This window comes from Corvus hawaiiensis, assembly GCF_020740725.1.
Source record: "Corvus hawaiiensis isolate bCorHaw1 chromosome 38 unlocalized genomic scaffold, bCorHaw1.pri.cur SUPER_38c, whole genome shotgun sequence".
Lineage (NCBI taxonomy): Eukaryota > Metazoa > Chordata > Aves > Passeriformes > Corvidae > Corvus > Corvus hawaiiensis.
The window spans coordinates 4,623-32,422 of NW_025963269.1; the positions used below are offsets into that span (position 1 = coordinate 4,623).

Here is a 27,800-nt window from a genome sequence, read left to right on the forward strand (position 1 = left end):
CCTACTGCACCGTTTAATAGATTTATCATATAAAAAATATCTATGTACATTTATTATTCTTAGATTAGGAGCATCCCGACGGGGGCGGGGAGGGGGATTAGACCCGAGCGGGGGGCGCGGCGGGGCTGGTGGCGGTGTGGGAGGAGGAACCGGGGGGGCTACGGGGAGGTCCAGGGGGGGTCAGTCGCGGGTTGATCCGGAGGCGGAAGGCGACGCGGCCGGCGAATTTGTCCGCGCTCGTCGTCGGTGCGGAGCCCGGCGGCGTTGAGCCGACATTCCACGTGGTGGTCCACGTTGGCCGTGGCGTTGTAGAACTGGACGGCCACCACCGGCTGCGTGTAGTTCACCTGTGGGGGGACAAAAAAAAAAAATGGGGGGAAAAGGTGTGGATGGAGCAGAAAAATTCCCGGTTTTTAGGGATTTTGGGGTTTTTGGTTGGAGGGGGGGGTAATATCCGCGGTTGCCAAGGACTGGGGTGATCCCCGAAACTCGCGTTCCCCATGATTCAGGTGTCCAGAGGATCCCAAAAAATCTCGATTTCCGGGGATTTGGGGGGTTTGGGGAGTCCCAAATGCTCCTCCCGAAGAGGGATCCAGGTGGCCACGGGGACAAAGCCTCCGTTGCCAGGGATCCAGGAGCTCCCAAATCCCCCCGAAAAGGGATCCGGGGGTGTCCAGGGGGGTTCAATCCCCACTTTCCGGGAGACTGAGGAGTCCTGGGGCTGCCCACACCCCCCCCAGGGGGATCCTAAACTTCCAGGAAAAACCCCCCCGAAACCCCCTTGGGGGTGTCCCAAATCTCCAGGAAACCCTCCCAAAAACCCCTCAGGGTGATCCCAAAGCTCCAGGAAACTCCCCCAAAACCCCTCGGGGTGATCCCAAACCTCCAGGAAAAAACCCCAAAACCCCTCAGGGTGATCCCAAACCTCCAGGACAAAAACCTAAAACCCCTCGGGGAGATCCCAAATCTCCAGGAAACTCCCCCAAAACCCTTCAGGGTGATCCCAAACTTCCAGGAAACCCCCCAAAACCCCTCAGGGGGGATCCCAAACCGCCAGGAAAAAACCCCAAAACTCCTCAGGGGTGATCCCAAACCTCCAGGAAAAAACCCCAAAACTCCTCAGGACGATCCCAAACCTCCAGGAAAAAACCCCAAAACCCATCGGGGTGATCCCAAACCTCCAGGAAAAAACCCCAAAACCCCCCGGGGAGATCCCAAACCTCCAGGAAAACCCCCCAAAACCCCTCAGGGGTGATCCCAAACCTCCAGGAAACCCCCCCAAAACCCCTCAGGGTGATCCCAAACCACCAGGAAAAAACCCCAAAACCCCCACAGGGGGATCCCAGGTATCCATGAACCCCCTCCCACCGGGATTTTGGGACCCCTCCCAACCACCCCAGAAGGGTCCCAGGTTTTGGGGGTCTCTCCATGCCCTCCTGGGAGTGTCCAAAACCTCCAGGAAACCTCCCCAAAACCCCTCGGGGAGATCCCAAATCTCCAGGAAACTCCCCCCAACACCCCTCAGGGAGATCCCAAATCTCCAGGAAAAAACCCCAAAACCCCTCAGGACGATCCCAAACCTCCAGGAAAAAACCCCAAAACCCCTCGGGTGTGATCCCAAACCTCCAGGACAAAAACCCCAAAACCCCTCGGGGAGATCCCAAATCTCCAGGAAAAAAACCCCAAACCCCCCCGGGGAGATCCCAAACCTCCAGGAAACCCCCCGCAAAACCCCTTCGGGGTGATCCCAAACCTCCAGGAAAAAACCCCAAAACCCCCCGGGGAGATCCCAAATCTCCAGGAAAAAACCCCTCAGGGTGATCCCAAACCTCCAGGAAACTCCCCCAAAACTCCTCAGGGGGATCCCAGGTATCCATGAACCCCCTCCCACCGGGATTTTGGGACCCCTCCCAACCACCCCAGAAGGGTCCCAGGTTTTGGGAGTCTCTCCATGCCCTCTTGGATGTGTCCCAAACTTCCAGGAAACTCCCCCCAAAACCCCTCGGGGTGATCCCAAACCTCCAGGAAAAAAACCCAAAACCCCTCAGGGTGATCCCAAACTTCCAGGAAAAAAACCCCAAAACCCCCCGGGGAGATCCCAAAACTCCAGGAAACTCCCCCAAAACCCCGCAGAGTGATCCCAAACCTCCAGGAAAAAACCCCAAAAACCCCTCAGGGTGATCCCAAACTTCCAGGAAAAAACCCCAAATCCCCTCAGGGTGATCCCAAACTTCCAGGAAAAAACCCCAAAACCCCTCAGGGTGATCCCAAACTTCCAGGAAAAAAACCCCAAAACCCCCCCGGGGAGATCCCAAAACTCCAGGAAACTCCCCAAAACCCCGCAGAGTTGATCCCAAACCTCCAGGAAAAAACCCCAAAACCCCTCAGGGTGATCCCAAACTTCCAGGAAAAATACCCCAAATCCCCTCAGGGTGATCCCAAACTTCCAGGAAACTCCCCCAAAACCCCGCAGAGTGATCCCAAATCTCCAGGAAAAAACCCCAAAACCCCTCAGGGTGATCCCAAACTTCCAGGAAAAAACCCCAAATCCCCTCAGGGTGATCCAAACTTCCAGGAAAAAACCCCAAAACCCCTCAGGGTGATCCCAAACTTCCAGGAAAAAAACCCCAAAACCCCCTCGGGGAGATCCCAAATCTCCAGGAAACTCCCCCCAAAACCCCTCGGGGTGATCCCAAACCTCCAGGAAAAAACCCCAAAACCCCACAGGGGGATCCCAGGTACCCATGAACCCCCTCCCACCGGGATTTTGGGACCCCCTCCCAACCCTCCCAGAGGGATCCAAGGTTTTGGGGTCCCCCCTCCCCGGGGCTCTCGGGATTCCGGGCTCACGTGGACTCGTTTTCCGTAGTACGGGAAGTACATGAGGTCGATGGAGCCGTTGGGGGGGAAGAGCTGCATGGGGCCCAGCAGGGCCGCGTCCTCCTCACGCTGTGGGGCAGGGGGGACACACGGGGGTCCCCAAATGTCCCCTGGGGGTGGGGGGACCACCCCAACCCTCTCGGTGTTCCCCCCATGCTCCCAACCCTCCCAAAACCCCCCGGGGAGATCCCAAATCTCCAGGAAAAACCCCAAAACCCCTCGGGGAGATCCCAAATCTCCAGGAAAAAACCCCAAAACCCCTTGGGGAGATCCCAAACCTTCAGGAAAAACCCCAAAACCCCTCGGGGAGATCCCAAATCTCCAGGAAAAAACCCCAAAACCCCTCAGGACGATCCCAAACCTCCAGGACAAAAAACCCAAAACCCCTCGGGGAGATCCCAAATCTCCAGGAAACCCCCCCAAAACCCCTTGGAGAGATCCCAGACTTCCAGGAAACCCCCCAAAACCCCTCGGGGAAATCCCAAATCTCCAGGAAAAAACCCCAAAACCCCTTGGGGGTGTCCCAAATCTCCAGGAAACTCCCCCAAAACCCCTCGGGGAGATCCCAAATCTCCAGGAAACTCCCCCAAAACCCCTCGGGGAAATCCCAAATCTCCAGGAAAAAACCCCAAAACCCCTCAGGGAGATCCCAAATCTTCAGGAAAAAACCCCAAAACCCCTCGGGGAGATCCCAAATCTCCAGGAAACCCCCCCAAAAGCCCTCAGGGAGATCCCAAATCTCCAGGAAAAAACCCCAAAACCCCTCAGGACGATCCCAAACCTCCAGGACAAAAACCCAAAACCCCTCGGGGAGATCCCAAATCTCCAGGGAACCCCCCCAAAACCCCTCGGGGAGATCCCAAATCTCCAGGAAACCCCCCCAAAACCCCTTGGAGAGATCCCAGACTTCCAGGAAACCCCCCAAAACCCCTCGGGGAAATCCCAAATCTCCAGGAAAAAACCCCAAAACCCCTCAGGGAGATCCCAAATCTTCAGGAAAAAACCCCAAAACCCCTTGGGGAGATCCCAAATCTCCAGGGAAACCCCCCCAAAAACCCCTCCCCCCTTAAATATCAACCCCAACCCCTCGGAAATTCTCCCCAAAAGATCTTTGGGGACCCTAAAAATCCCTAAAAAACCTCCCTGACCCCTCCCCCCCCCCAAACATTCCCAGGACCTCCCCAAATCCTCTCAGGATCATCCCCCCTAAAATCTCCCCTCAAATGTTCCCCCCCCCCAAAAAAAAAGACCCCGATACCCCCTGAGACCCCCAAAATCATCCCTAAATACCCCCCGATCCCCCCAAAATACCCCCAGGACCACGCCCCCCCCAAATATTCCCAGAACCCCCCCCCCAAAATACCCCCTAAGGACGCCCCCCCCCTTTAAATCCCCTCCCCCAAAGGCCTCCCCACCCCAGACACCCCCCCCCGGGACCCCCCAAATTCCCCCTGGACCCCCCTAAATTCCCAAATCCCCCCCCAAAATCCGCCCAAATCCTCCCCAATCCCCCCCCAAATTCCCCCAAATCACCCCAGTACCCCTCAAAACCTCCCCAATTCCCCCCCCCCCCAGCCCCTGAGTGCCCCCCAAACCCCCCCCCCCCCAAAAAAAAAAGCCCCTCGGTCTCCTCCAGGCCCCCCCAGTGTCCCCCAGTTTGTCCCAGTGTCCCCCAGTTTGTCCCAGTGCCCCCCCCCAGTGCCCCTTTGATGTCCCTAAACCCCTCCGGGGACCCCCATATTCCCCCCCCGTTTGTCCCAGTTTGTCCCAGTGTCCCCCAGTTTGTCCCAGTGCCCTCCCAGTGCCCCTTTGATGTCCCTAAACCCCTCCGGGGACCCCCATATTCCCCCCCCAGTTTGTCCCAGTTTGTCCCAGTGTCCCCCAGTTTGACCCAGTGCCCCCCAGTGCCCCCCAGTTTGTCCCAGTGCCCCCCCAGTGGCCCTTTGATGTCCCTAAACCCCTCCGGGGACCCCCATATTGCCCCCCCCAGTGCCCCCCAGTTTGTCCCAGTGTCCCCCCAGTGTCCCCCAGTTTGTCCCAGTGTCCCCCAGTTTGTCCCAGTGCCCCCCCCCCCCCAGTGCCCTTACGGTGGTGGCCGAGTGTCCCTGGGCCCCGCGGGCAGCGAGAGAGAGACGGTCAGAGGGACACGGGGACATTGGGGACATCAGGGGGACACTGGGGACACTGAGGACACTGGGGACACTGGGGACAGCGGTGACATTGGGGGCATTGGGGACACTGGGGACACTGGGGACACTGGGGACACCGGACAGGGACACTGGGTGGCAGCAGGACAGGGACACTGGGGACACTGGGGACAGCGCTGGGGACACGGGACAGGGACACTGGGGACACTGGGGACACTGGGGACATCGGGGGGACATTGTGGGGACATCGTGGGGGCATTGGGGACATTGGGTGGCAGCAGGACAGGGACACTGGGGACATTGGGGACATCAGGGGGGACATTGGGGACACGGGACAGGGACACTGGGTGGCAGCAGGAGAGGGACACTGGGGACACTGGGGACACTGGGGACATCGTGGGGACATCAGGGGACATTGGGTGGCAGCAGGACGGGGACACTGGGGACAGCGCTGGGGACATTGGGGACACTGGGGGACATTGGGGACATTGGGGACACTGGGTGGCAGCAGGACAGGGACACTGGGAACACTGGGGACATTGGGGACACTGGGGACATTGTGGGGACACTGGGGACATTGTGGGGACATTGGGGACACTGGGGACATTGGGGACATCAGGGGGACATTGGGGACACGGGATAGGGACACTGGGGATGCTGGGGACACTGGGGACACTGGGGACATTGGGGACATTGGGGGACATTGAGGACATTGGGGACACTGGACAGGGACATTGGGTGGCAGCAGGACAGGGACACTGGGGACACTGGGGACAGCGCTGGGAATATGGGACAGGGACACTGGGGACACTGGGGACACTGGGGACACTGGGGACATCAGGGGGACATTGTGGGGACATCGTGGGGGCATTGGGGACACTGGGGACACTGGGGACATTGGGGACATTGGGGACATCGTGGGCACATCGTGGGGACATCGTGGGGACATTGGGTGGCAGCAGGACAGGGACACTGGGGACATCGTGGGGACATTGGGGACATCGTGGGGACATTGGGGACACCCAGCAGGATTTGGGGACGAATCCACCAGATTTTGGGGGCACCCAGCGAGATTTCGGGGGGTGAAAATTGGGGATTTTGGGACACTTGGAAGCGTTTTCGGGCTGAGCGGCATCGACTTTGGGGCACCCGGAAGGATTTTGGGGTGAAATGATGTGGTTTTGGGGGCATTTACCGGGATTTTGGGGGTGAAAAGAGCACATTTTGGGATTCCTAGAGGGGTTTTGGGATGAATCTTCCCAATTTTGGGATTCCTAGAGGGGTTTTAGGATGAATCTTCCCGAGTTTGGGATTCCTAGAGGGGTTTTGGGGTGAAACAAGTGGATTTTAGGATCCTTTAGCGGGATTTTGGGGTGAAACGAGGCTATATTAGAATTCTTAGAGGGATTTTGGGGTGAAACGAGCAGATTTTGGGATTCCTAAAGGAATTTTGGGATGAAATTAGTGGATTTTGGGACTCCTAGAAGGATTTTGGGGTGAAACAAGTGGAGTTTGGGATGCTCCAGATGGATTTTGGGGTGAAACAAGTGGATTTTTGGATTCTTAAGAGGGATTTGGGGGTAAAATAATTGGATTTTGGGATTCCTATAGGAATTTTGGGATGAAATAAGTGGAGTTTAGGACTTAAAAGGATTTGGGAGGGGATTTACCCAATTCTAGGAGGTCTGAAGAACTTTTGGGGTGAAATCAGAGGATTTGGGGATTCCTAGAGGGATTTTGGGGCGAAACAAGTGGGTTTTGAATTCCTAGAGAAACTTTGGGATCAAATACGTGGATTTTGGGGATTCCTGGAGGGATTTTGGGATGAATCTAGCCGATTTTGGGGATTCCTAGAGGGATTTTGGGGTGAAAGGACGGGATTTTGGGATGCTCCAGAGGGACCCCCCCCTCCCCTTACCGGGTCACCCTTGGTCCGGGGCCGCTGGGCAGAGACAAGAGACAGTGAGGGGACATTGGGGACATTGGGGGGACATTGGGGGGACATTGAAGGGACATTGGGGGGACATTGGGGGATTGGGGGGACATTGGGGGGATTGGGGACATTGGGGACATTGGGGGGGACATTGAGGGCACATTAAAGGGACATTGGGGACATTGGGGGACATCATTGGGGACATTGAGGGGACATGGGGGACATTGGGGGACATTGAGGGGACATTGAGGGGACATTGGGGGACATTGGGGGGATTGGGGACATTGGGGGGACATTGAGGGGACATTAAAGGGACATTGGGGGACATTGGGGACATTGAGGGGACATTGGGGGGACATTGGGGGACATTGAGGGGACATTGGGGGATTTGGGACATTGGGGGGACATTGGGGACACTGAGTGGGACATTGGGGACATTGAGGGGACATTGAGGGGACATTGGGGGGATTGGGGACATTGAGGGGGACATTGGGGACATTGGGGACATTGAGGGGGACATTGAGGGGACATTGAGGGGACATTGGGGGATATTGGGGACATTGAGGGGACATTGGGGGACATTGGGGGGACACTGGGGGGGCATTGGGGGACATTGAGGGCACATTAAAGGGACATTGGGGACATTGAGGGGACATTGGGGACATTGGGGGGACATTGAAGGGACATTGAGGGGGCATTGGGGGGATATTGGGGACATTGAGGGCACATTAAAGGGACATTGGGGACATTGGGGACACTGAGGGGGACATTGGGGACATTGGGGGGGACATCATTGGGGACATTGGGGACGTCATTGGGGACATTGGGGCACATTGGGGACCCTGAGGGGACATTGAGGGGGGACATTTGGGGACATTGGGGGACATTGGGGACGCCATTGGGGACATTGAGAGGACATTGGGGACATTGGGGGACATTGAGGGGACATGGGGGGCACAGAGAGGGGACACTGAGGGGACATTGGGGGGACATTGGGGGCAGAGAGAGGGGACACTGAGGGGACATTGGGGACCCTGAGGGGACATTGAGGGGGGACATTTGGGGACACTGTGGGGACACCCTGAAGTGCCATGGGGGGACGCCGATGACACTGGGGGACACTGGGGGTGACAGAGGGGGACATTCGGGGACACCTGAGGTGCCATGGGGACACTGGGGGTGACAGAGGGGGACATTCGGGGACACAGAGGAGAACACGGGGACGTTGAAGGTGACACTGGGAGGGTGACACTGGGGGGGGGTTGGTGACACTGAGGGTGACACCAGGGGACACTGGGGGACACTGGGAGGGGGATACTGGGAGGGTGACACTGGGGGACACTGGGTGACCCTGGGGGACACTGGGAGGGTGACACTGGGGGTGACACTGGGGGACACTGGGAGATACTGGGAGGGTGACACTGGGGCGGGGGTTGGTGACACTGAGGGTGACACCGGGGGGGTTGGTGACACTGGGGGGGTGACATTGGGGTGGGGGGTTGGTGACACTGGGGGACACTGGGGGACACTGGGAGGGTGACACTGGGAGGGTGACACTGAGGGTGACACCAGGGGGGGTTGGTGACACTGGGAGGGTGACACTGGGGAACACTGGGGGACACTGGGAGGGTGACACTGGGGGGGTGACACTGGGGGGGGTTTGGTGACACTGGGGGTGACAATGGGAGGGTGACACTGGGGGGGTGACACTGGGGGGGTGACACTGGGGGACACTGGGAGGGTGACACCGGGAGGGTGACACTGGGGGGGGTTGGTAACACTGGGGGGGTGACACTGAGGGTGACACCAGGGGGGGTTGGTGACACTGGGGGGGGGTTGGTGACACTGGGGGTGACACTGGGAGGGGGACACTGGGGGTGACACTGGGAGGGTGACAATGGGGGTGACACTGGGAGGGTGACAATGGGGGGGTGACACTGGGGGGGGTTGGTGACACTGGGGGTGACACTGGGAGGGTGACACTGGGAGGGTGACAATGGGGGGGTGACACTGGGGGGGGTTTGGTGACACTGGGGGTGACACCAGGGGGGTTGGTGACACTGGGGGACACTGGGAGGGTGACACCGGGAGGGTGACACTGGGGGGGGTTGGTAACACTGGGGGGGGTGACACTGAGGGTGACACCAGGGGGGGTTGGTGACACTGGGAGGGTGACACTGGGGAACACTGGGGGACACTGGGAGGGTGACACGGGGTGACACTGGGGGGGGTTGGTGACACTGGGGGTGACACTGGGGGGGTGACACTGGGGGTGACACTGGGGGGGGTGACACTGGGGGGGGTTTGGTGACACTGGGGGTGACACTGGGGGGGTTTGGTGACACTGGGAGGGTGACACTGGGGGTGACAATGGGAGGGTGACACTGGGGGGGGTTTGGTGACACTGGGGGTGACACTGGGGGGGTTTGGTGACACTGGGGGTGACAATGGGGGACACTGGGAGGGTGACACTGGGGGGGGTTGGTGACACTGGGGGTGACACTGGGGGTGACAATGGGAGGGTGACACTGGGGGGGGTTGGTGACACTGGGGGTGACACTGGGAGGGTGACAATGGGGGTGACACTGGGAGGGTGACACTGGGAGGGTGACACTGGGGGGGTTTGGTGACACTGGGGGTGACAATGGGGGAGTTGGTGACACTGGGCGGGGTTGGTGACAATGGGTGACACTGGGGGTGACACGGGGGGGGTGACACTGGGAGGGTGACACTGGGGAGGTGACACTGGGGGGGTTTGGTGACACTGGGGGTGACAATGGGAGGGTGACACTGGGGGGGGTTGGTGACACTGGGAGGGTGACACTGAGGGTGACACCAGGGGGGGTTGGTGACACTGGGGGTGACACTGGGAGGGTGACACTGGGGGTGACACTGGGGGGGTGACACTGGGGGGGGTTTGGTGACACTGGGGGTGACACTGGGGGGGTTTGGTGACACTGGGAGGGTGACACTGGGGGTGACACTGGGAGGGTGACACTGGGGAGGTGACACTGGGGGGGTTTGGTGACACTGGGGGTGACAATGGGAGGGTGACACTGGGGGGGGTTGGTGACACTGGGAGGGTGACACTGAGGGTGACACCAGGGGGGGTTGGTGACACTGGGGGTGACACTGGGAGGGTGACACTGGGGGTGACACTGGGGGGGTGACACTGGGGGGGGTTTGGTGACACTGGGGGTGACACTGGGGGGGTTTGGTGACACTGGGAGGGTGACACTGGGGGTGACAATGGGAGGGTGACACTGGGGGGGGGTGACACTGGGAGGGTGACACTGGGAGGGTGACACTGGGGGGGGTTTGGTGACACTGGGGGTGACACTGGGGGGGTTTGGTGACACTGGGGGTGACAATGGGGGACACTGGGAGGGTGACACTGGGGGGGGTTGGTGACACTGGGGGTGACACTGGGAGGGTGACAATGGGGGTGACACTGGGAGGGTGACACTGGGAGGGTGACACTGGGGGGGTTTGGTGACACTGGGGGTGACAATGGGGGGGTAACACTGGGAGGGTGACACTGGGGGGGTTTGGTGACACTGGGGGGTGACACCGGGGGGTTGGTGACACTGGGCGGGGTTGGTGACAATGGGGGACACTGGGGGTGACAATGGGGGGGTGACACTGGGGGGGGGTTGGTGACACTGGGGGTGACAATGGGGGGGGTGACACTGGGAGGGTGACACTGGGGGGGGGTTGGTGACACTGGGGGTGACACTGGGGGTGACAATGGGAGGGTGACACTGGGGGGGTTTGGTGACACTGGGGGGTGACACCGGGGGGTTGGTGACACTGGGCGGGGTTGGTGACAATGGGGGACACTGGGGGGTGACAATGGGGGGGTGACACTGGGGGGGGGTTGGTGACACTGGGGGTGACAATGGGGGGGGTGACACTGGGAGGGTGACACTGGGGGGGGGTTGGTGACACTGGGGGTGACACTGGGGGTGACAATGGGAGGGTGACACTGGGGGGGGTTGGTGACACTGGGGGTGACACCGGGGGGGTTGGTGACACTGGGCGGGGTTGGTGACAATAGGGGACACTGGGGGTGACACGGGAGGGTGACACTGGGGGGGTTTGGTGACACTGGGGGTGACACGGGGGGGTGACACTGGGGGGGGTTGGTGACACTGGGGGTGACACTGGAGGGTGACACTGGGGGGGGTTGGTGACACTGGGGGGTGACAATGGGGGGGTGACACTGGGAGGGTGACACCGGGGGTTGGGGGTTTGGTGACACCGGGGGTTGGGGGGTTGGGGACACTGGGAGGGGACGGTGACGTCACCTTGGCGGCGCAGATGATGTTGATGCTCTTGTTCTTCCCCGGGAAGAAGTTGATGACCTGTGGGACCAGTACGGACCAGTATGAACCAGTATGAACTGGTATGGACCAGTATGGACCAGTAAAAACCAGTACAGACCAATATGGACCAGTATGAACCAGTACAGACCAATATGGTCCAGTATGAACCAGTACAGACCAATATGGTCCAGTATGAACCAGTATGAACCAGTATGGACCAGTACACACCAGTATAAACCAGTATGGACCAGTATACACCAGTATAAACCAGTATGAACCAGTATGGACCAGTATACACCAGTATAAACCAGTATGGACCAGTATACACCAGTACAGACCAATATGGTCCAGCATGAACCAGTATGGACCAGTATACACCAGTAGAAACCAGTATGGACCAGTACCGACCAGTACAGACCAGTAGGGACTAGTAGGGACCAGTACAGATCAGTATAGACCAGTATGAACCAGTGCAAACCAGTACTGACCAGTATGGACCAGTATGAATGGGTATGGACCAGTACAGATCAGTATGAACCAGTACAGACCAGTACTGACCAGTGTGGACCAGTATGAATGGGTATGGACCACTACAGACCAGTATGGACCAGTATGGATCAGTATAGACCACATCAACCAATATGAACCAGTATGAACCGCTACAGACCAGTATGGACCAGTATGGACCAGTGCAGAGCATGGAGCTGCATTTAGCAGCAGCCTCCCAGTCCATCCCAGTCCCTCCCAGTACTCCCAGTGCCTCCCAGTCCCTCCCAGTCCCTCCCAGTCCATCCAGTCCCATTCAACCCAATGATACAACACAATAACCATCAACAGTCACACTCCCAGTCCCTCCCAGTGCCTCCCAGTCCCTCCCAGTCCCATTCAACCCAACACACCACCACCACAACTGCCCACAGCCGCTCTCCCAGTGCCTTCCAGTGCTCCCAGTGCCTCCCAGTCCAACACAGCTCATGGCCAAGCACCCCCAGACACCATCTCAGTCCCTCCCAGTGCCTCCCAGTCCCTCCCAGTGCCTCCCAGTCCATCCCAGTCCCATTCAACCCAACAATACAACACATAACCGCCAACAATCACACTCCCAGTGCCTCCCAGTCTCTCCCAGTCCTTCCCAGTCCAACACAACTCACGACCAAGCACCACCAGACACCATCCCAGTCCCTCCCAGTGCCTCCCAGTCCCTCCCAGTCCATCCCAGTCCCATTCAACCCAACAATACAACACAATAACCGCCCACAGTCACACTCCCAGTGCCTCCCAGTGCCTCCCAGTGCCTCCCAGTCCATCCCAGTCCCATTCGACCCAACAATACAACACATAACCGCCAACAATCACACTCCCAGTGCCTCCCAGTCCATCCCAGTCCCATTCGACCCAACAATACAACACAATAACCGCCAACAATCACACTCCCAGTGCCTCCCAGTGCCTCCCAGTGCCTCCCAGTCCATCCCAGTCCCATTCAACCCAACAATACAACACAATAACCACCAACAATCACACTCCCAGTGCCTCCCAGTGCCTCCCAGTCCCTCCCAGTCTTTCCCAGTCCAACACAACTCATGGCCAAGCACCCCCAGACACCATCCCAGTCCCTCCCAGTGCCTCCCAGTCCATCCCAGTCCCATTCAACCCAACAATACAACACAATAACCACCAACAATCACACTCCCAGTGCCTCCCAGTCCCTCCCAGTCCTTCCCAGCACCTCCCAGTCCCTCCCAGTCCATCCCAGTCCAACACAACTCACAACCAAGCACCACCAGACACCATCCCAGTCCCTCCCAGTGCCTCCCAGTCCATCCCAGTCCCATTCAACCCAACAATACAACACAATAACCGCCCACAGTCACACTCCCAGTGCCTCCCAGTGCCTCCCAGTGCCTCCCAGTCCATCCCAGTCCCATTCGACCCAACAATACAACACATAACCGCCAACAATCACACTCCCAGTGCCTCCCAGTCCATCCCAGTCCCATTCGACCCAACAATACAACACAATAACCGCCAACAATCACACTCCCAGTGCCTCCCAGTCCATCCCAGTGCCTCCCAGTCCATCCCAGTCCCATTCGACCCAACAATACAACACAATAACCACCAACAATCACACTCCCAGTGCCTCCCAGTCCCTCCCAGTCCCATTCAACCCAACAATACAACACAATAACCGCCCACAATCACACTCCCAGTGCCTCCCAGTCCATCCCAGTCCCATTCAACCCAACAATACAACACAATAACCGCCAACAATCACACTCCCAGTGCCTCCCAGTGCCTCCCAGTGCCTCCCAGTCCATCCCAGTCCCATTCAACCCAACGATACAACACATAACCGCCAACAATCACACTCCCAGTGCCTCCCAGTCCATCCCAGTCCCATTCAACCCAACAATACAACACAATAACCGCCAACAATCACACTCCCAGTGCCTCCCAGTGCCTCCCAGTGCCTCCCAGTCCATCCCAGTCCCATTCAACCCAACAATACAACACATAACCGCCAACAATCACACTCCCAGTGCCTCCCAGCACCTCCCAGCACCTCCCAGTGGCCGCGGCTCACCCGGTTGACCTTGACGAGGACGCAGGGCTGGCCGGAGCCGTAGCCGTAGTCGCCGTGGGGGCCGAGGCCGGCGCAGGGCCCCAGCAGGGAGCGGTTGAAGCGACAGGCGCGCTTGGGGTAGTTGGGGACGCTGTCGTCCGGCTGCTCGTTGTAGCGGCCGGCCGGGCAGGCGGCGTTGCGGGCGGCCTGGACGCTGTCGTTGTACGCTGCGGCCACAGGGCAGCGCTCAGGGGCTGACCAGTGCTGCCCAGTATGGACTGGGAGCCACCCGGAGCCTGCCCAGTAGTGGTTTGGTCCACCCCAGTATGGGTTTGGTCCATCCCAGTATGGGTTAGGGTCATCCCAGCATGAGATGGGTCATCCCAGTATGGGTTAGGGTCATCCCAGGCATCCCAGTGCTGACCAGTATGGACTGGGAGCCACCCAGAGCCTGCCCAGTAGTGGTTTGGTCCATCCCAGTATGGGTTTGGTCCATCCCAGTATGGGTTTGGGTCATCCCTGTATGGGTTACGATCATCCCAGTATGGGTTAGGGTCATCCCAGTATGGGATGGGCCATCCCAGTGCTGCCCAGTATGGACTGGGAGCCACCTAGAGCCCGCCCAGTAGCGGTTTGGTCCATCCTAGTAGCGGTTTGGTCCATCCCAGTATGGGTTTGGGTCATCCCAGTATGGGTTAGAGTCATCCCAGTATCGGATGGGTCATCCCAGTATGGGTTAGGGTCATCCCAGTATGAGTTAGAGTCGTCCCAGTATGGGTTAGGGTCATCCCAGTATGGGTTAGGGTCATCCCAGGCATCCCAGTGCTGCCCAGTATGGACTGGGAGCCACCCAGATCCTGCCCAGTAGTGGTTTGGTCCATCCCAGTATGGGGCTGTTCCATCCCAGTATGGGCTAGGGTCATCCCAGTATGGGTTAGGGTCATCCCAGTGCTGCCCAGTATGGACTGGGAGCCACCCAGAGCCCGCCCAGTAGCGGTTTGGTCCATCCCAGTATGGGCTAGGGTCATCCCAGTATGGGTTAGGGTCATCCCAGTATGGGTTAGGGTCATCCCAGTGCTGCCCAGTATGGACTGGGAGCCACCCAGAGCCCGCCCAGTAGCGGTTTGGTCCATCCCAGTATGGGCTAGGGTCATCCCAGTATGGGTTAGGGTCATCCCAGTATGGGTTAGAGTCATCCCAGTATGGGTTAGGATCATCCCAGTATCGGTTAGGGTCATCCCAGTGCTGCCCAGTATGGACCAGGAGCCACCCAGAGCCCGCCCAGTAGCTGTTTGGTCCATCCCAGTATGGGTTAGGGTCATCCCAGTATGGGTTTGTTCCATCCCAGTATGAGTTAGGGTCATCCCAGTATCAGATGGGTCATCCCAGTATGAGTTAGGGTCATCCCAGGCATCCCAGTGCTGACCAGTATGGACTGGGAGCCACCTAGAGCCCGCCCAGTAACGGTTTGGTCCATCCCAGTATGGGTTAGGGTCATCCCAGGCATCCCAGTGCTGCCCAGTATGGACTGGGAGCCACCCGGAGCCTGCCTGGTAGGGGTTTGGTTCATCCCAGTATGGGTTTGGGTCATCCCAGTATGGGTTAGAGTCATCCCAGTATCGGATGGGTCATCCCAGTATGGGTTAGGGTCATCCCAGTATGGGTTAGGGTCATCCCAGGCATCCCAGTGCTGACCAGTATGGACTGGGAGCCACCCAGAGCCTGCCCAGTAGTGGTTTGGTCCATCCCAGTACGGGGCTGTTCCATCCCAGTATGGGTTAGGGTAATCCCAGTATGGGTTAGGGTCATCCCAGTATGGGTTAGGGTCATCCCAGTATGGGATGGGCCATCCCAGTGCTGCCCAGTATGGACTGGGAGCCACCTAGAGCCTGCCCAGTAGCGGTTTGGTCCATCCCAGTATGGGTTCGGTCCATCCCAGTATGGGTTAGGGTTATCCCAGTATGGGTTAGAGTCATCCCAGTATGGGTTAGAGTCATCCCAGTATGGGTTAGGGTCATCCCAGGCATCCCAGTGCTGCCCAGTATGGACTGGGAGCCACCCGGAGCCTGCCTGGTAGGGGTTTGGTCCATCCCAGTATGGGTTTGGGTCATCCCAGTATGGGTTAGAGTCATCCCAGTATCGGATGGGTCATCCCAGTATGGGTTAGGGTCATCCCAGTATGGGTTAGGGTCATCCCAGGCATCCCAGTGCTGACCAGTATGGACTGGGAGCCACCCAGAGCCTGCCCAGTAGTGGTTTGGTCCATCCCAGTATGGGACTGTTCCATCCCAGTATGAGTTAGGGTCATCCCAGTATGGGTTAGGGTCATCCCAGTGCTGCCCAGTATGGACTGGGAGCCACCCAGAGCCTGTCCAGTAGGGGTTTGGTCCATCCCAGTATGGGTTAGGGTCATCCCAGTATGGGTTTGTTTCATCCCAGTATGAGTTATGGTCATCCCAGTATGGGTTTGTTCCATCCCAGTATGAGTTAGGGTCATCCCAGTGTGGGTTAGGGTCATGCCAGTATGGGATGGGTCATCCCAGTGCTGCCCAGTATGGACTGGGAGCTGCCCAGAGCCCACCCAGTACCAACTTGGTCCATCCCAGTATGGATTACTTCTATCCCAGTATGGGATTGGGTCATTCCAAAGCATCTCAGTATGGGTTAGGGCCATCCCAGTATGGGTTTGTTCCATCCCAGTATGGGTTTGTTCCATCCCAGTACGGGTTAGGGCCATCCCAGTATGGGTTACTGCCCTCCTAGGACACCCCCAAAATGGGATTTGTGGCATCCCAGTATGGGTCAGGGCCATCCCAGTATGGGTCAGGGCCATCCCAGTATGGGTCAGGGTCATCCCAGTATGGGGTTGGGCCATCCCAGGGCATCCCAGTGCCCTGAAGCCCCTCCCAATCCCCTCCCAGTCCCCTCCCAGTCCCCTCCCAGTCCCCTCCCAGTCCCTCCCAGTTCCCTCCTGGTACCCCACACTTCTCTCCCAGTTCCACCCAGCCCCTCCCAGTTCCCTCCCAGTGCCCTGCAGCCCCTCCCAGTCCCCTCCCAGTCCCCTCCCATCCCTCCCAGTCCCTCCCAGTGCCCTCCCAGTGCACTCACGCTCCAGGAACTGGTGCAGGGCTCTCACGTACTGGTGCCAGGTCTGGCTCTGGCTCACGTTGAAGGCGACATCGAGACCCTCGGTGCAGGGACGGATCATCAGCCCTGGGGACAGCGGGGACATCAGGGGACATCGGGGGGCATTGGGGGCATTGGGGGCATTGGGGACATTGGGGACATTGGGGGGGCATCGGGGGCATTGGGGGGCATTGGGGGCATCGGGGGCATTGGGGGGCATTGGGGTCACAGGGGGCATTGGGGGGCATTGGGGACATTGGGGGGCATCGGGGGCATTGGGGGGCATTGGGGACATTGGGGGGCATTGGGGACATTGGGGACATCGGGGACATCGGGGTCACAGGGGGCATTGGGGGCATCGGGGGCATTGGGGACATTGGGGACATTGGGGGCACTGGGGGACATTGGGGTCATCGGGGGCATCAGGGGGACATTGGGGACATCAGGGGGACATTGGGGGGGCATTGCGGTCACAAGGGACATTGGGGGGGCATTGGGGTCATCGGGGTCACAGGGGGCATTGGGGACATTGGGGACATTGGGGACATTGGGGGCATTGGGGGGCATTGGGGTCATCGGGGTCACAGGGGGCATCGGGGACATCAGGGGGACATCGGGGGGCATTGGGGGGGCATTGGGGGGCATTGGGGTCACAGGGGGCATTGGGGGCATCGGGGGCATTGGGGACATTGGGGACATTGGGGGCATTGGGGGACATTGGGGTCATCGAGGGCATCAGGGGGACATTGGGGACATCAGGGGGACATTGGGGGCATTGGGGTCACAAGGGACATTGGGGGGGCATTGGGGTCATCGGGGTCACAGGGGGCATTGGGGGCATCGGGGGCATTGGGGACATTGGGGACATTGGGGGCATTGGGGGGCATTGGGGTCATCGGGGTCACAGGGGGCATTGGGGGCATTGGGGGGCATCGGGGTCACAGGGGGCATTGGGGGCATTGGGGGGCATCGGGGGGCATTGGGGGAGCATTGGGGACATCGGGGGGCATTGGGGACATTGGGGGCATCAGGGGGACATCAGGGGGCATCGGGGGGCATGGGCGGGCGTCGGGGGGGGCATCGGGGGGCATTGGGGGGCATTGGGGGACATTGGGGACATCGGGGGGGCATTGGGGTCATCGGGGTCACAGGGGGCATCGGGGACATCAGGGGGACATCGGGGGGCATTGGGGAGCATTGGGGACATCGGGGGCATTGGGGACATTGGGGGCATCAGGGGGACATCAGGGGGCATCGGGGGGCATGGGGGGGCGTCGGGGGGGCATCGAGGGACATTGGGGACATCGGGGGGGCATTGGGGTCATCGGGGTCACAGGGGGCATCGGGGACATCAGGGGGACATCGGGGGCATTGGGGGAGCATTGGGGACATTGGGGGACATTGGGGGCATCGGGGGGCATTGGGGACATTGGGGGGCATCGGGGGGCATTGGGGACATTGGGGGCACATTGGGGACATTGGGGACATTGGGGGCATCAGGGGGACATCAGGGGGCATCGGGGGGCATTGGGGAGCATTGGGGACATTGGGGACATTGGGGGACATTGGGGACATCGGGGGGCATTGGGGACATTGGGGGACATTGGGGGACATCGGGGGCATTGGGGGAGCATTGAGGGCATTGGGGGGCATTGGGGGGACATTGAGGGCATTGGGGACATCAGGGGGACGTTGGGGGGACATCGGGGTCACAGGGGGCATTGGGGGGCGTTGGGGACATCAGGGGGGCATTGGGGGCATGGGGGGGCATTGGGGGACATCAGGAGGGCATTGGGGACATTGGGGGGGCATTGGGGACATCGGGGTCACAGGGGGCATTGGGGACATTGGGGACAACGGGGACATCGGGGGGTCATTGGGGACATTGGGGACACTGGGGTCACAGGGGGCATTGGGGTCACAGGGGACATCAGGGGGACATCAGGGGGGCATTGGGGACATCGGTGACATTGGGGTCACAAGGGGCATTGGGGGGACATTGGGGGGACATTGGGGATATCAGGGGGTGCATTGGGGACATCAGGGGGGCATTGGGGACATTGGGGTCACGGGGGGTACTGGGGACATCAGGGGGGCATTGGGGTCATTGGGGTCACGGGGGGGCATTGGGGTCATTGGGGACATTGGGTCACAGGGGGACATCGGGGGACATCAGGGGGACATTGGGGACATCGGTGACATTGGGGTCACAAGGGGAATCGGGGGGGCATTGGGGACACCAGGGGGGCATTGGGGGGACATTGAGGGCATTGGGGACATCGGGGTCATCAGGGGGGACATCGGGGACATTGGGGAGGCATTGGGGACATCGGGGTCACAGGGGACATTGGGGACATCGGGGTCACCAGGAGGAGGTGGCATTGGGGGCTGGATCATCAGCCCTGGGGACATCGGAGACATCAGGGGACACCAAGGGACATTGGCGACATCGGGGGCTTCGGGGTCACAGGGGGCATCGGGGTCACAGGGGGCATTGGGGACATCGGGGTCACCAGGAGGAGGTGGCATTGGGGGGTGACACAAGGGGGACACGGGGGGGGATCACCAGCCCTGGGGACATCAGGGGACACCAGGGGACATCGGGGGAGGTGGCATTGCGGTCACAGGGGGCACTGGGGTCACAGGGGGCATTGGGGACATTTGGGGACATCAGGAGGAGGTGGCATTGGGGGGGTGACACTGGGGGTGACACGGGGGGGGGATCACCAGCCCTGGGGACATCAGGGGACACCAGGGGACACCAGGGGGAGGTGGCATTGGGGTCACAGGGGGGCATCGGGGGCATTGGGGACATTTGGGGACATCGGGGTCACAGGGGGGTGACATTGAGGGGGGTGACATTGAGGGGACACGGGGGGGAGGGGGTCACATGGAGTGGGGGGAGGGGACACTGGGGGACACACGGGGGGGGTCGCAGTCACCCCAAACCTTCACCGCCCCCACCCCAAATCCCCCCCCCCAGGTCCCTCATTCCAGGACCCCCATCCGGGACCCCCCCTCTCATTCCAGGACCCCCATCCAGGACCCCTCCCCCTCATTCCAGGACCCCCATCCGGGACCCTCCCCCGCAAATCCCCGTGCCAGCCCCCCTGGGGGGTCCCAATGACCCCAAATCTTCACCGCCCCCACCCCAAATCCACCCCTCCAGGACCCTCATTCCAGGACCCCTCCCCCCTCATTCCAGGACCCCCATCCAGGACCCCCGACCTCCCCCTCCTTCCAGGACCCCCATCCAGGACCCCCCATCCAGGACCCCCTCTCTCATTCCAGGACCCCCATCCAGGACCCCTCCCCCTCCTTCCAGGACCCCCCCCTCATTCCAGGACCCCCATCCAGGACCCCTCCTCTCATTCCAGGACCCCCATCCAGGACCCCCCCCCCCCTCCTTCCAGGACCCCCATCCAGTACCCCCCTCCCCCTCATTCCAGGACCCCCATCCAGGACCCCCCCCCCCCTCATTCCAGGACCCCCATCCAGGACCCCTCCCCTCCTTCCAGGACCCCCATCCAGTACCCCCCTCCCCCTCATTCCAGGACCCCCATCCGGGACCCCTCCTCTCATTCCAGGACCCCTATCCAGGACCCCCATCCAGGACCCCCCCCTCTCATTCCAGGTCCCTCATTCCAGGACCCCCATCCAGGACCCCCCCCCTCATTCCAGGACCCCCATCCAGGACCCCCCCCCGTGCAAATCCCCGTGCAAGCCCCCCCCGAGGACACACGGGGGAGTCCCAATGACCCCAAACCTTCACCGCCCCCACCCCAAATCCCCTCCCCCCAGGACCCTCATTCCAGGACCCCCATCCAGGACCCCCCCTCTCATTCCAGGACCCCCATTCAGGACCCCCCTCTCATTCCAGGACCCCCCATCCGGGAGCCCCATCCAGGACCCCCCCCCTCCTTCCAGGACCCCCATCCGGGACCCCTCCTCTCATTCCAGGACCCCCATCCGGGACCCCCATCCAGGACCCCCCCCTCTCATTCCAGGTCCCTCATTCCAGGACCCCCCCCCTCATTCCAGGACCCCCATCCAGGACCCCTCCCCCTCATTCCAGGACCCCCCCCTCTGATTCCAGGACCCCCATCCGGGACCCCTCCCCCTCATTCCAGGACCCCCCCTCATTCCAGGACCCCCATCCAGGACCCCCTCCCCCCTCATTCCAGGACCCCCCCTCATTCCAGGACCCCCATCCAGGACCCCCCCTCATTCCAGGGCCCCCATCCGGGACCCCCTCCTCTCATTCCAGGACCCCCATCCAGGACCCCCCCCCCTCATTCCAGGACCCCCATCCGGGACCCCCATCCAGGACCCCCCCTCTCATTCCAGGACCCCTCCTCTCATTCCAGGACCCCCCCCTCATTCCAGGACCCCCATCCAGGACCCCTCCTCTCATTCCAGGACCCCCCCTCTCATTCCAGGACCCCCCTCATTCCAGGACCCCCATCCAGGACCCCCTCCTCTCATTCCAGGACCCCTCCTCTCATTCCAGGACCCCCACCCGGGACCCCCCCCTCATTCCAGGGCCCCCCCGGGGGTCTCACCGGGGGTCAGCAGCCGGTCCTGGTACTTGGGCACGTGGGGGTCGACGCTCTGCAGCATCACCCACATGGTGAGGGCGAAGAGCCCGGCCAGGAACCCGTAAAACACCAGGTAGAACAGCAGGATCAGCCCTGGGGAGGGGGAAATTTGGGGGGGGTCAGGACCCCTAAAAATGAACCCCCCAGGGTGAAAAACCCCCCCGGGGTCAGCGACCCAAAAAATCCCCCCCAAAAAGGGTGAAACGGCCCCAAAATAGTGAAGGAATCCGAGAATAAACCAGGTTGGAAGAGCAGGATCAGCCCTGAGGGGGGAAAAATTTGGGGGGGTCAGGATCCCCTAAAAATGAACCCCCCAGGGGGAAAACCCCCCCCGGCGTCGGCGACCCAAAAATCCCCCCCAAAATGGGTGAAAAATCCCTAAAATTTGAGATAAATCCCAAAATAAATCAGGTTGGAAGAGCAGGATCAGTCCTGGGGGGGGAAAAATTTGGGGGGGTCAGGATCCCCTAAAAATGAACCCCCCAGGGGAAAAACCCCCCCGGGGTCGACGACCCCAAAATTCCCCCAAAATGGGTGGAAAATCCCTAAAATTGGGGATAAATCCCAAAATAAATCACTCTGGAGGGCAGGATCAGCCCGGGGGGGGGGGGAAATTTGGGGGGGTCAGGACCCCCCCAAAATGAACCCCCCCAGGGGGAAAACCCCCCAAAATTTCCCTGAGCCTTAAAATTCCTCCCAACCCCCCCTAAATTTTAACAAATCCCCCCCCCAAACTGCCCTGAAACCCTCAAACTCGCCCCAAAATCGCCCCAAAGACACCCCAAAAGTGCCTCAATGGCATCAAAGCCCCCCAAAAAATTGTCCTTAGCGCCAGAAATGACCCCAAAATTCCGACAGGGACATCAAATACCCCCCAAAAACCACCCCAAGCCCCCCCAAAATTCCCCCATGAACACCAAATACCCCCCAAAATTGCCCTAAATACCACCAAAAATTGCCCCCAAGCCCTAAAGACTCCCCAAATGATACCAAATAACCCCAAAACTGCCCCAAATCTCCCCAAAAATCCAAGAAATCACCCCATTTATATTAAATACCCCAAAAAAATCTGCCCGAGCCACCCCAAACCTCCCCAAACGACCCCAGAATCCCGAAATATTCACAAAATTGCCCCGATGACGTCAAACCCCCCCAAAGCACCCCAAAAACTTCTAAATTCCCCCCTAAATTGGTCTCGGGGTCCCCAAATTGTCTCGAGAACATCAAGCACCCCAAAAAGGGCTCGCAGAGACCCCCAAAAACCGCCCAAATTTCACCAAGGGCTTCAAATCACCCCCAAAACCGCTCCGAGAATGGAAAATACTCCACAAAAACTGCCCGGCCACATCAAAGCGCCCCCAAAACGGTCCCAAATTCCCCCAAAAACTGCGCCGGTGACATTAAAGACCCCCAGAATTCCACCCCCACTCCCCAAGTCGACAAAACCTCCCCAAAATCGCCCCAGAGACCCCCCCCAGATAATCAGGAATTTGCCCCAAAAGCATCGAACACCCCCCCGAAATTGCCCCAAATCCCCCAAAATCCCTAAAAGCGCCTCGATGACATCAAAGAGCCCTCAAAGTGCCCCGAAACCCCCCCAAACTGCCCCGAACCCCCCCAAAAGGGCTCCGAACCCCCAAAACTGCCCTGAACACCCCAAATCTGCCCCGAACCCCCCCAAAACGGCTCCGAAACCCCCCCCGAAACGGCTCCGAACCTCCCCAAAACTGCCCTGAACACCCCAAATCTGCCCCGAACCCCCCCAAAACGGCTCCGAACCCCCCAAAATCTTCCCCAAACACCCCAAATCTGCCCCGAACACTCCAAACTGCCCTAAACCTCCCCAAATCTGCCCCGACCTCCCCAAATCTGCCCCGACCTCCCCCCCCAACTGCCCTGAGCACCCCAAATCTGCCCCGAACCCCCCCAAATCTGCCCTGAACACCCCAAATCTGCCGTGAACACCCCAAATCTGCCCTGAACACCCCAAATCTGCCCCGAACCCCCCAAATCTGCCCTAAACACCCCAAAACTGCCCCGAACACCCCAAAACTGCCCCGAACCCCCCCAAATCTCCCCGAACACCCCAAATCTCCCCCGAACTCCCCCAAATCTGCCCTAAACACCCCAAATCTGCCCTGAACACCCCAAAACTGCCCCGAACGCCCCAAATCTCCCCCGAACACCCCAAATCTGCCCTGAACCCCCCAAAACTGCCCCGAACCCCCCCAAATCTGCTCCGAACCCCCCCAAATCTGCCCCGAACACCCCCAAATCTGCCCTAACACCCCAAAACTGCCCCGAACCCCCCCAAAACTGCCCCGAACACCCCAAACTGCCCCGAACATCCCAAATCTGCCCTGAACACCCCAAATCTCTCCCGAACCCCCCCCAGAACGGCCCCGAACACCCCAAAACTGCCCCGAAACCCCCCCAAATCTGCCCCGAACCCCCCCCAAAACTGCCCTGAACACCCCCAAAACTGCCCCGAACCCCCCCCCAAATCTGCCCCGGACCCCCCCAAATCCCCCCCAATAACCTCAACCATCCCCCCCCCAAAAGACCCCCCCTCCTTAAAACCCAACCCCCCCACCACCAAAATCCCCCAACTCCGAACATCCCCCCCCCCCCCCAAAAAAAACGACCCCAACCCCATCCCCCCCCCCCTCAACTCGCGGAACCCCCCCAAAATCCCCCCCTAAATCCCCCCCCCAGACATTTAAATCCCCATCAGAGCCATCTGTCCCCGGGGGGGGGGGGGGGCGGGGGGGCGGAATCATGGGGGGGTTTTGGGGGTTCCCCCTCTGTCTGACCCCAATTTTGGGGAGGGGGGGGGGGTCCCAGGTTATGGGGAGGGGGTGGGGGCGGGGGGGTCCATCTGGTGTCCCCCCTCCTTCCCTGGGGTGTGGGGGGGGGGGGGTCCCCGTCGTTCCCATCCCCCACCCCCCGACCGTGACCTACTTTTGCAGCCACAGCGCGACAGATGGGGGGGGCGGGAGGGAGTGGGGGGGCCACAAGCCACCCCCGGGCCCCCTCCCCCCCTTTCCCATCCCCCCCCCCCCCCAATTTGTCCTCTTGAACCCCCAAATTCCCCTCCCCCCCATCGCCGCCTCCTCGGGGCGGGGGGTTGGGGGTTGACCCCTATTCGACCCCCCCCTTAAAAAAAAAAAGAGGGAGGGGGTCTCAAATTTGGGGGGGGGGGGTCTTGTGTTGATTCCTCTCCCCTCAAGAGGAGCCCCCCCACCCCAAAATCGCGGCTTTAAAAAGGGGAGGGGGGTCCCCCCAAATCCCACTCATTTTGGGGGGAAGGGGGTCCCCAAGGAACAGCTCCCCCCCCCCCACGAGGTGCACCCCTGTGGAGGGGGGGGGTCTCTGAGCAGCCCCCCCTCCCAATTTAATGGATGAAAGGGGGGCCCTTTGGACCCTCCCCTCCCCCCACATCGCCCCCATATTTGGGGACCCCTTCCCATCTCACCCCTATTTGGGGGAGGGGGGGGTCCTTATGCACCCCCCCAACCCCATCGCACCCATTTTGGGGCTGGGGGGGGGGGGGGTCCCTAAACCCCCAACCCACCCCTCACTTTAGGTGGGGGGGGGGGGGGGTGTCGGTGTTGAGGTGAAGGATACGGGGGTGGGGGAGGTCCCCCAAATTCCCCTATCAATTATTACCAATTATTATCAATTATTATCAATTATTACTATCAATTATTATCAATTATTATCAATTATTCACCCCCCCAATTAGAGGGGCGGGGGGTGGAATAATTGATAATAATTGAATAATAATGATAATAATTGATAATAATGATAATAATGGTAATAATTGATGAGGGGGAATTGGGGGGACCTCCCCCAATTCCCCTCATCAATTATTACCAATTATTATCAATTATTATCAATTATTATCAATTATTATCAATTATTATCAATTATTCCACCCCCAATTAGAGGGGCGGGGGGTGTCCCATGGGTGCCGCCCCCCTTCAACACCAAACCGAGGAGGGGAGGGGGGAAAGGAGAGAGGGGTGGGGGGGGGGTCGGGGTCCATCCCATCCCATCCCCCCCCCCACCCTCCAAACTCACCCCAACTGGAACCAGTCCTGCCCAAGAACTGGCGGGTGCGGGGTCCCAGAGGAACGCCCTCCACTCGGCCACCACCTGCCCGCAGCTTCGCTTCTCCTTGTCCCGCGCCATCTCAGGGGGGGCTCGGCCGCTCTGTCCCCCCCCCCCCCGACCCCCCTGCTGTCCCCCCCCCACGCTGCTTTTCCCACCCCCCCCCCTCTTTAATCGCTGCCGCCGCCGCCGCTCCGGCTCCGCCCGCGCCGGGACTCGAACCCGCGACTCCGCTCGGCCGCCGCCGCGCTGCCCTTTATGGCCTCGGAGGCCACGCCCCCTTTGGCGGGATGGCCACGCCCACACGCTCGCCGTGAGCACGCCCCACCCCCCCCGCTCTAGCCCCCCCCAGAGGCCACGCCCCTTATGCTAATTAGGTGGTTAATCACCCCCCCCGAGCCACGCATCTTATGCTAATGATGGTTTATAAACGCCGGAAGCCCCGCCCTTTATGCTAATGAAGAAGAAGCTGCCTGGCCCCTCCCCTTATAGGTTAATAGCCGGGTCTGGTGCCCCTCTAGCCCCGCCCCTTATGCAAATGATCCGACCCAAAATGCCCCGCCCCTTATGCTAATAGCTCATTCAAAGCCTCGCCGCCCCGCCCCTTATGCTAATGAGTCGTTCTGATGTCCCCAAACCCCTCCCCTTATGCTAATAGCGCTGCCTAATGCCCCAAAGCCCCGCCCCTTATGCTAATAGAGGCTATAAACGCCAATAACCACGCCCCTTATGCAAATAGCCCAATCTGAAGCTGCCTGGCCCCACCCCTTATGCTAATGAGGGATCCAAAGCATACATGCCACGCCTTTTATGCTAATGAGACGTTCAAACCCCCCCTTGTCCCGCCCCCCTTCATGAATAGAACGGGATTGATGCGCCTCGCCCCGCCCCTTATGCAAATGAGGCAGCGGGAGCCCCCGTGATTGATTCGCTCGCCCCGCCCCTATGCAAATGAAGGGGCGTGGCCTCCCTCGGTTCCCACCGTCCCCCATTGAGAGATTTGGGGGCGGGGGGGGGGGGCCTTAAAGGGCCCGCGCGGGGCGGGGGGGGAGGGCAGAGGATACTGGGGGGGACTGGGAGGACTGGGGGGTTACTGGGAGCTCGGTGGGGGGTAACTGGGAGCGCTGGGAGGCTACTGGGAGCACTGGGGGTGGTTACTGGGATGTAACTGGGAGCACTGGGGGTTACTGGCAGCACTGGGGGTGGTTACTGGGAGCTAACTGGGAGCACTGGGGGTTACTGGGAGCACTGGGAGTCACTGGGGATTTATTGGAAGCACTGGGGGGATGGTTACTGGGAGCACTGGGGAGCACTGAGGGGTTACTGGGAGCACTGAGGGGTGGTTACTGGGAGCACTAGGGAGCACTGAGGGGTTACTGGGAGCACTGGGGGTGGTTACTGGGAGCGCTGGGGAGCACTGAGGGGTTACTGGGAGCACTGGGGGTGGTTACTGGGAGCGCTGGGGAGCACTGGGGGTGGTTACTGGGAGCGCTGGGGGTGGTTACTGGGAGCGCTGCGGAGCACTGAGGGGTTACTGGGAGCACTGGGGGTGGTTACTGGGAGCGCTGCAGAGCACTGGGAGGCTACGGGGGGGTTACTGGGAGGTTACGGGGGGTTACAGAGAGCACTGGAGGGTTACTGGGAGCACTGGGAGTGGGAACTGGGAGCTCTTGGAGCACTGGGAATGGGAACTGGGAGCGCTGGGAGCACTGGGAATGGGACCCGGGAGCTCTTGGAGCACTGGGAATGGGAACCGGGAGCTCTGGAGGGTTACTGGGAGCACTGGGAATAATGGGGAGCTCGGTGGGGGGTAACTGGGAGGGCTGGGGAGTAATTGGGAGCACTGGAGGGTTACTGGGAGCACTGGGAATGGGAACTGGGAGCTCTGGAGGGTTACTGGGAGCACTGGGAATGGGAACTGGGAGCACTGGGAGCACTGGGAATGGGAACTGGGAGCACTGGAGGGTTACTGGGAGCACTGGGAATGGGAACTGGGAGCTCTGGAGGGTTACTGGGAGCACCGGGAATGGGAACTGGGAGCACCGGGAATGGGAACTGGGAGCTCTGGTGGGTTAGTGGGAGCACTGGGAATGGGAACCGGGAGCTCTGGCG

At 60.2% G+C, this 27,800-nt stretch overlaps 1 protein-coding gene and 1 long non-coding RNA gene across 2 annotated transcripts; both read right to left on the minus strand.

Annotated features, from left to right (window-relative positions):
* On the minus strand, positions 1-25,820 carry ATP1B2 (ATPase Na+/K+ transporting subunit beta 2). Its single transcript, XM_048293255.1, is given in 9 exon segments — positions 1-232; positions 234-347; positions 2,851-2,949; positions 11,268-11,324; positions 13,873-14,078; positions 16,960-17,064; positions 21,540-21,668; positions 25,659-25,697; positions 25,700-25,820. Coding segments are annotated over 9 exon segments (954 nt in total). The 5' UTR covers positions 25,770-25,820; the 3' UTR covers positions 1-97.
* LOC125320825 lies at positions 437-1,299 on the minus strand. Its single transcript, XR_007201290.1, has 2 exons — positions 1,179-1,299; positions 437-967 (listed from the first exon to the last, which is right to left on the minus strand). It is a non-coding gene; the product is annotated as an uncharacterized LOC125320825 (long non-coding RNA).
* Positions 25,821-27,800: the final 1,980 nt, after the last annotated feature.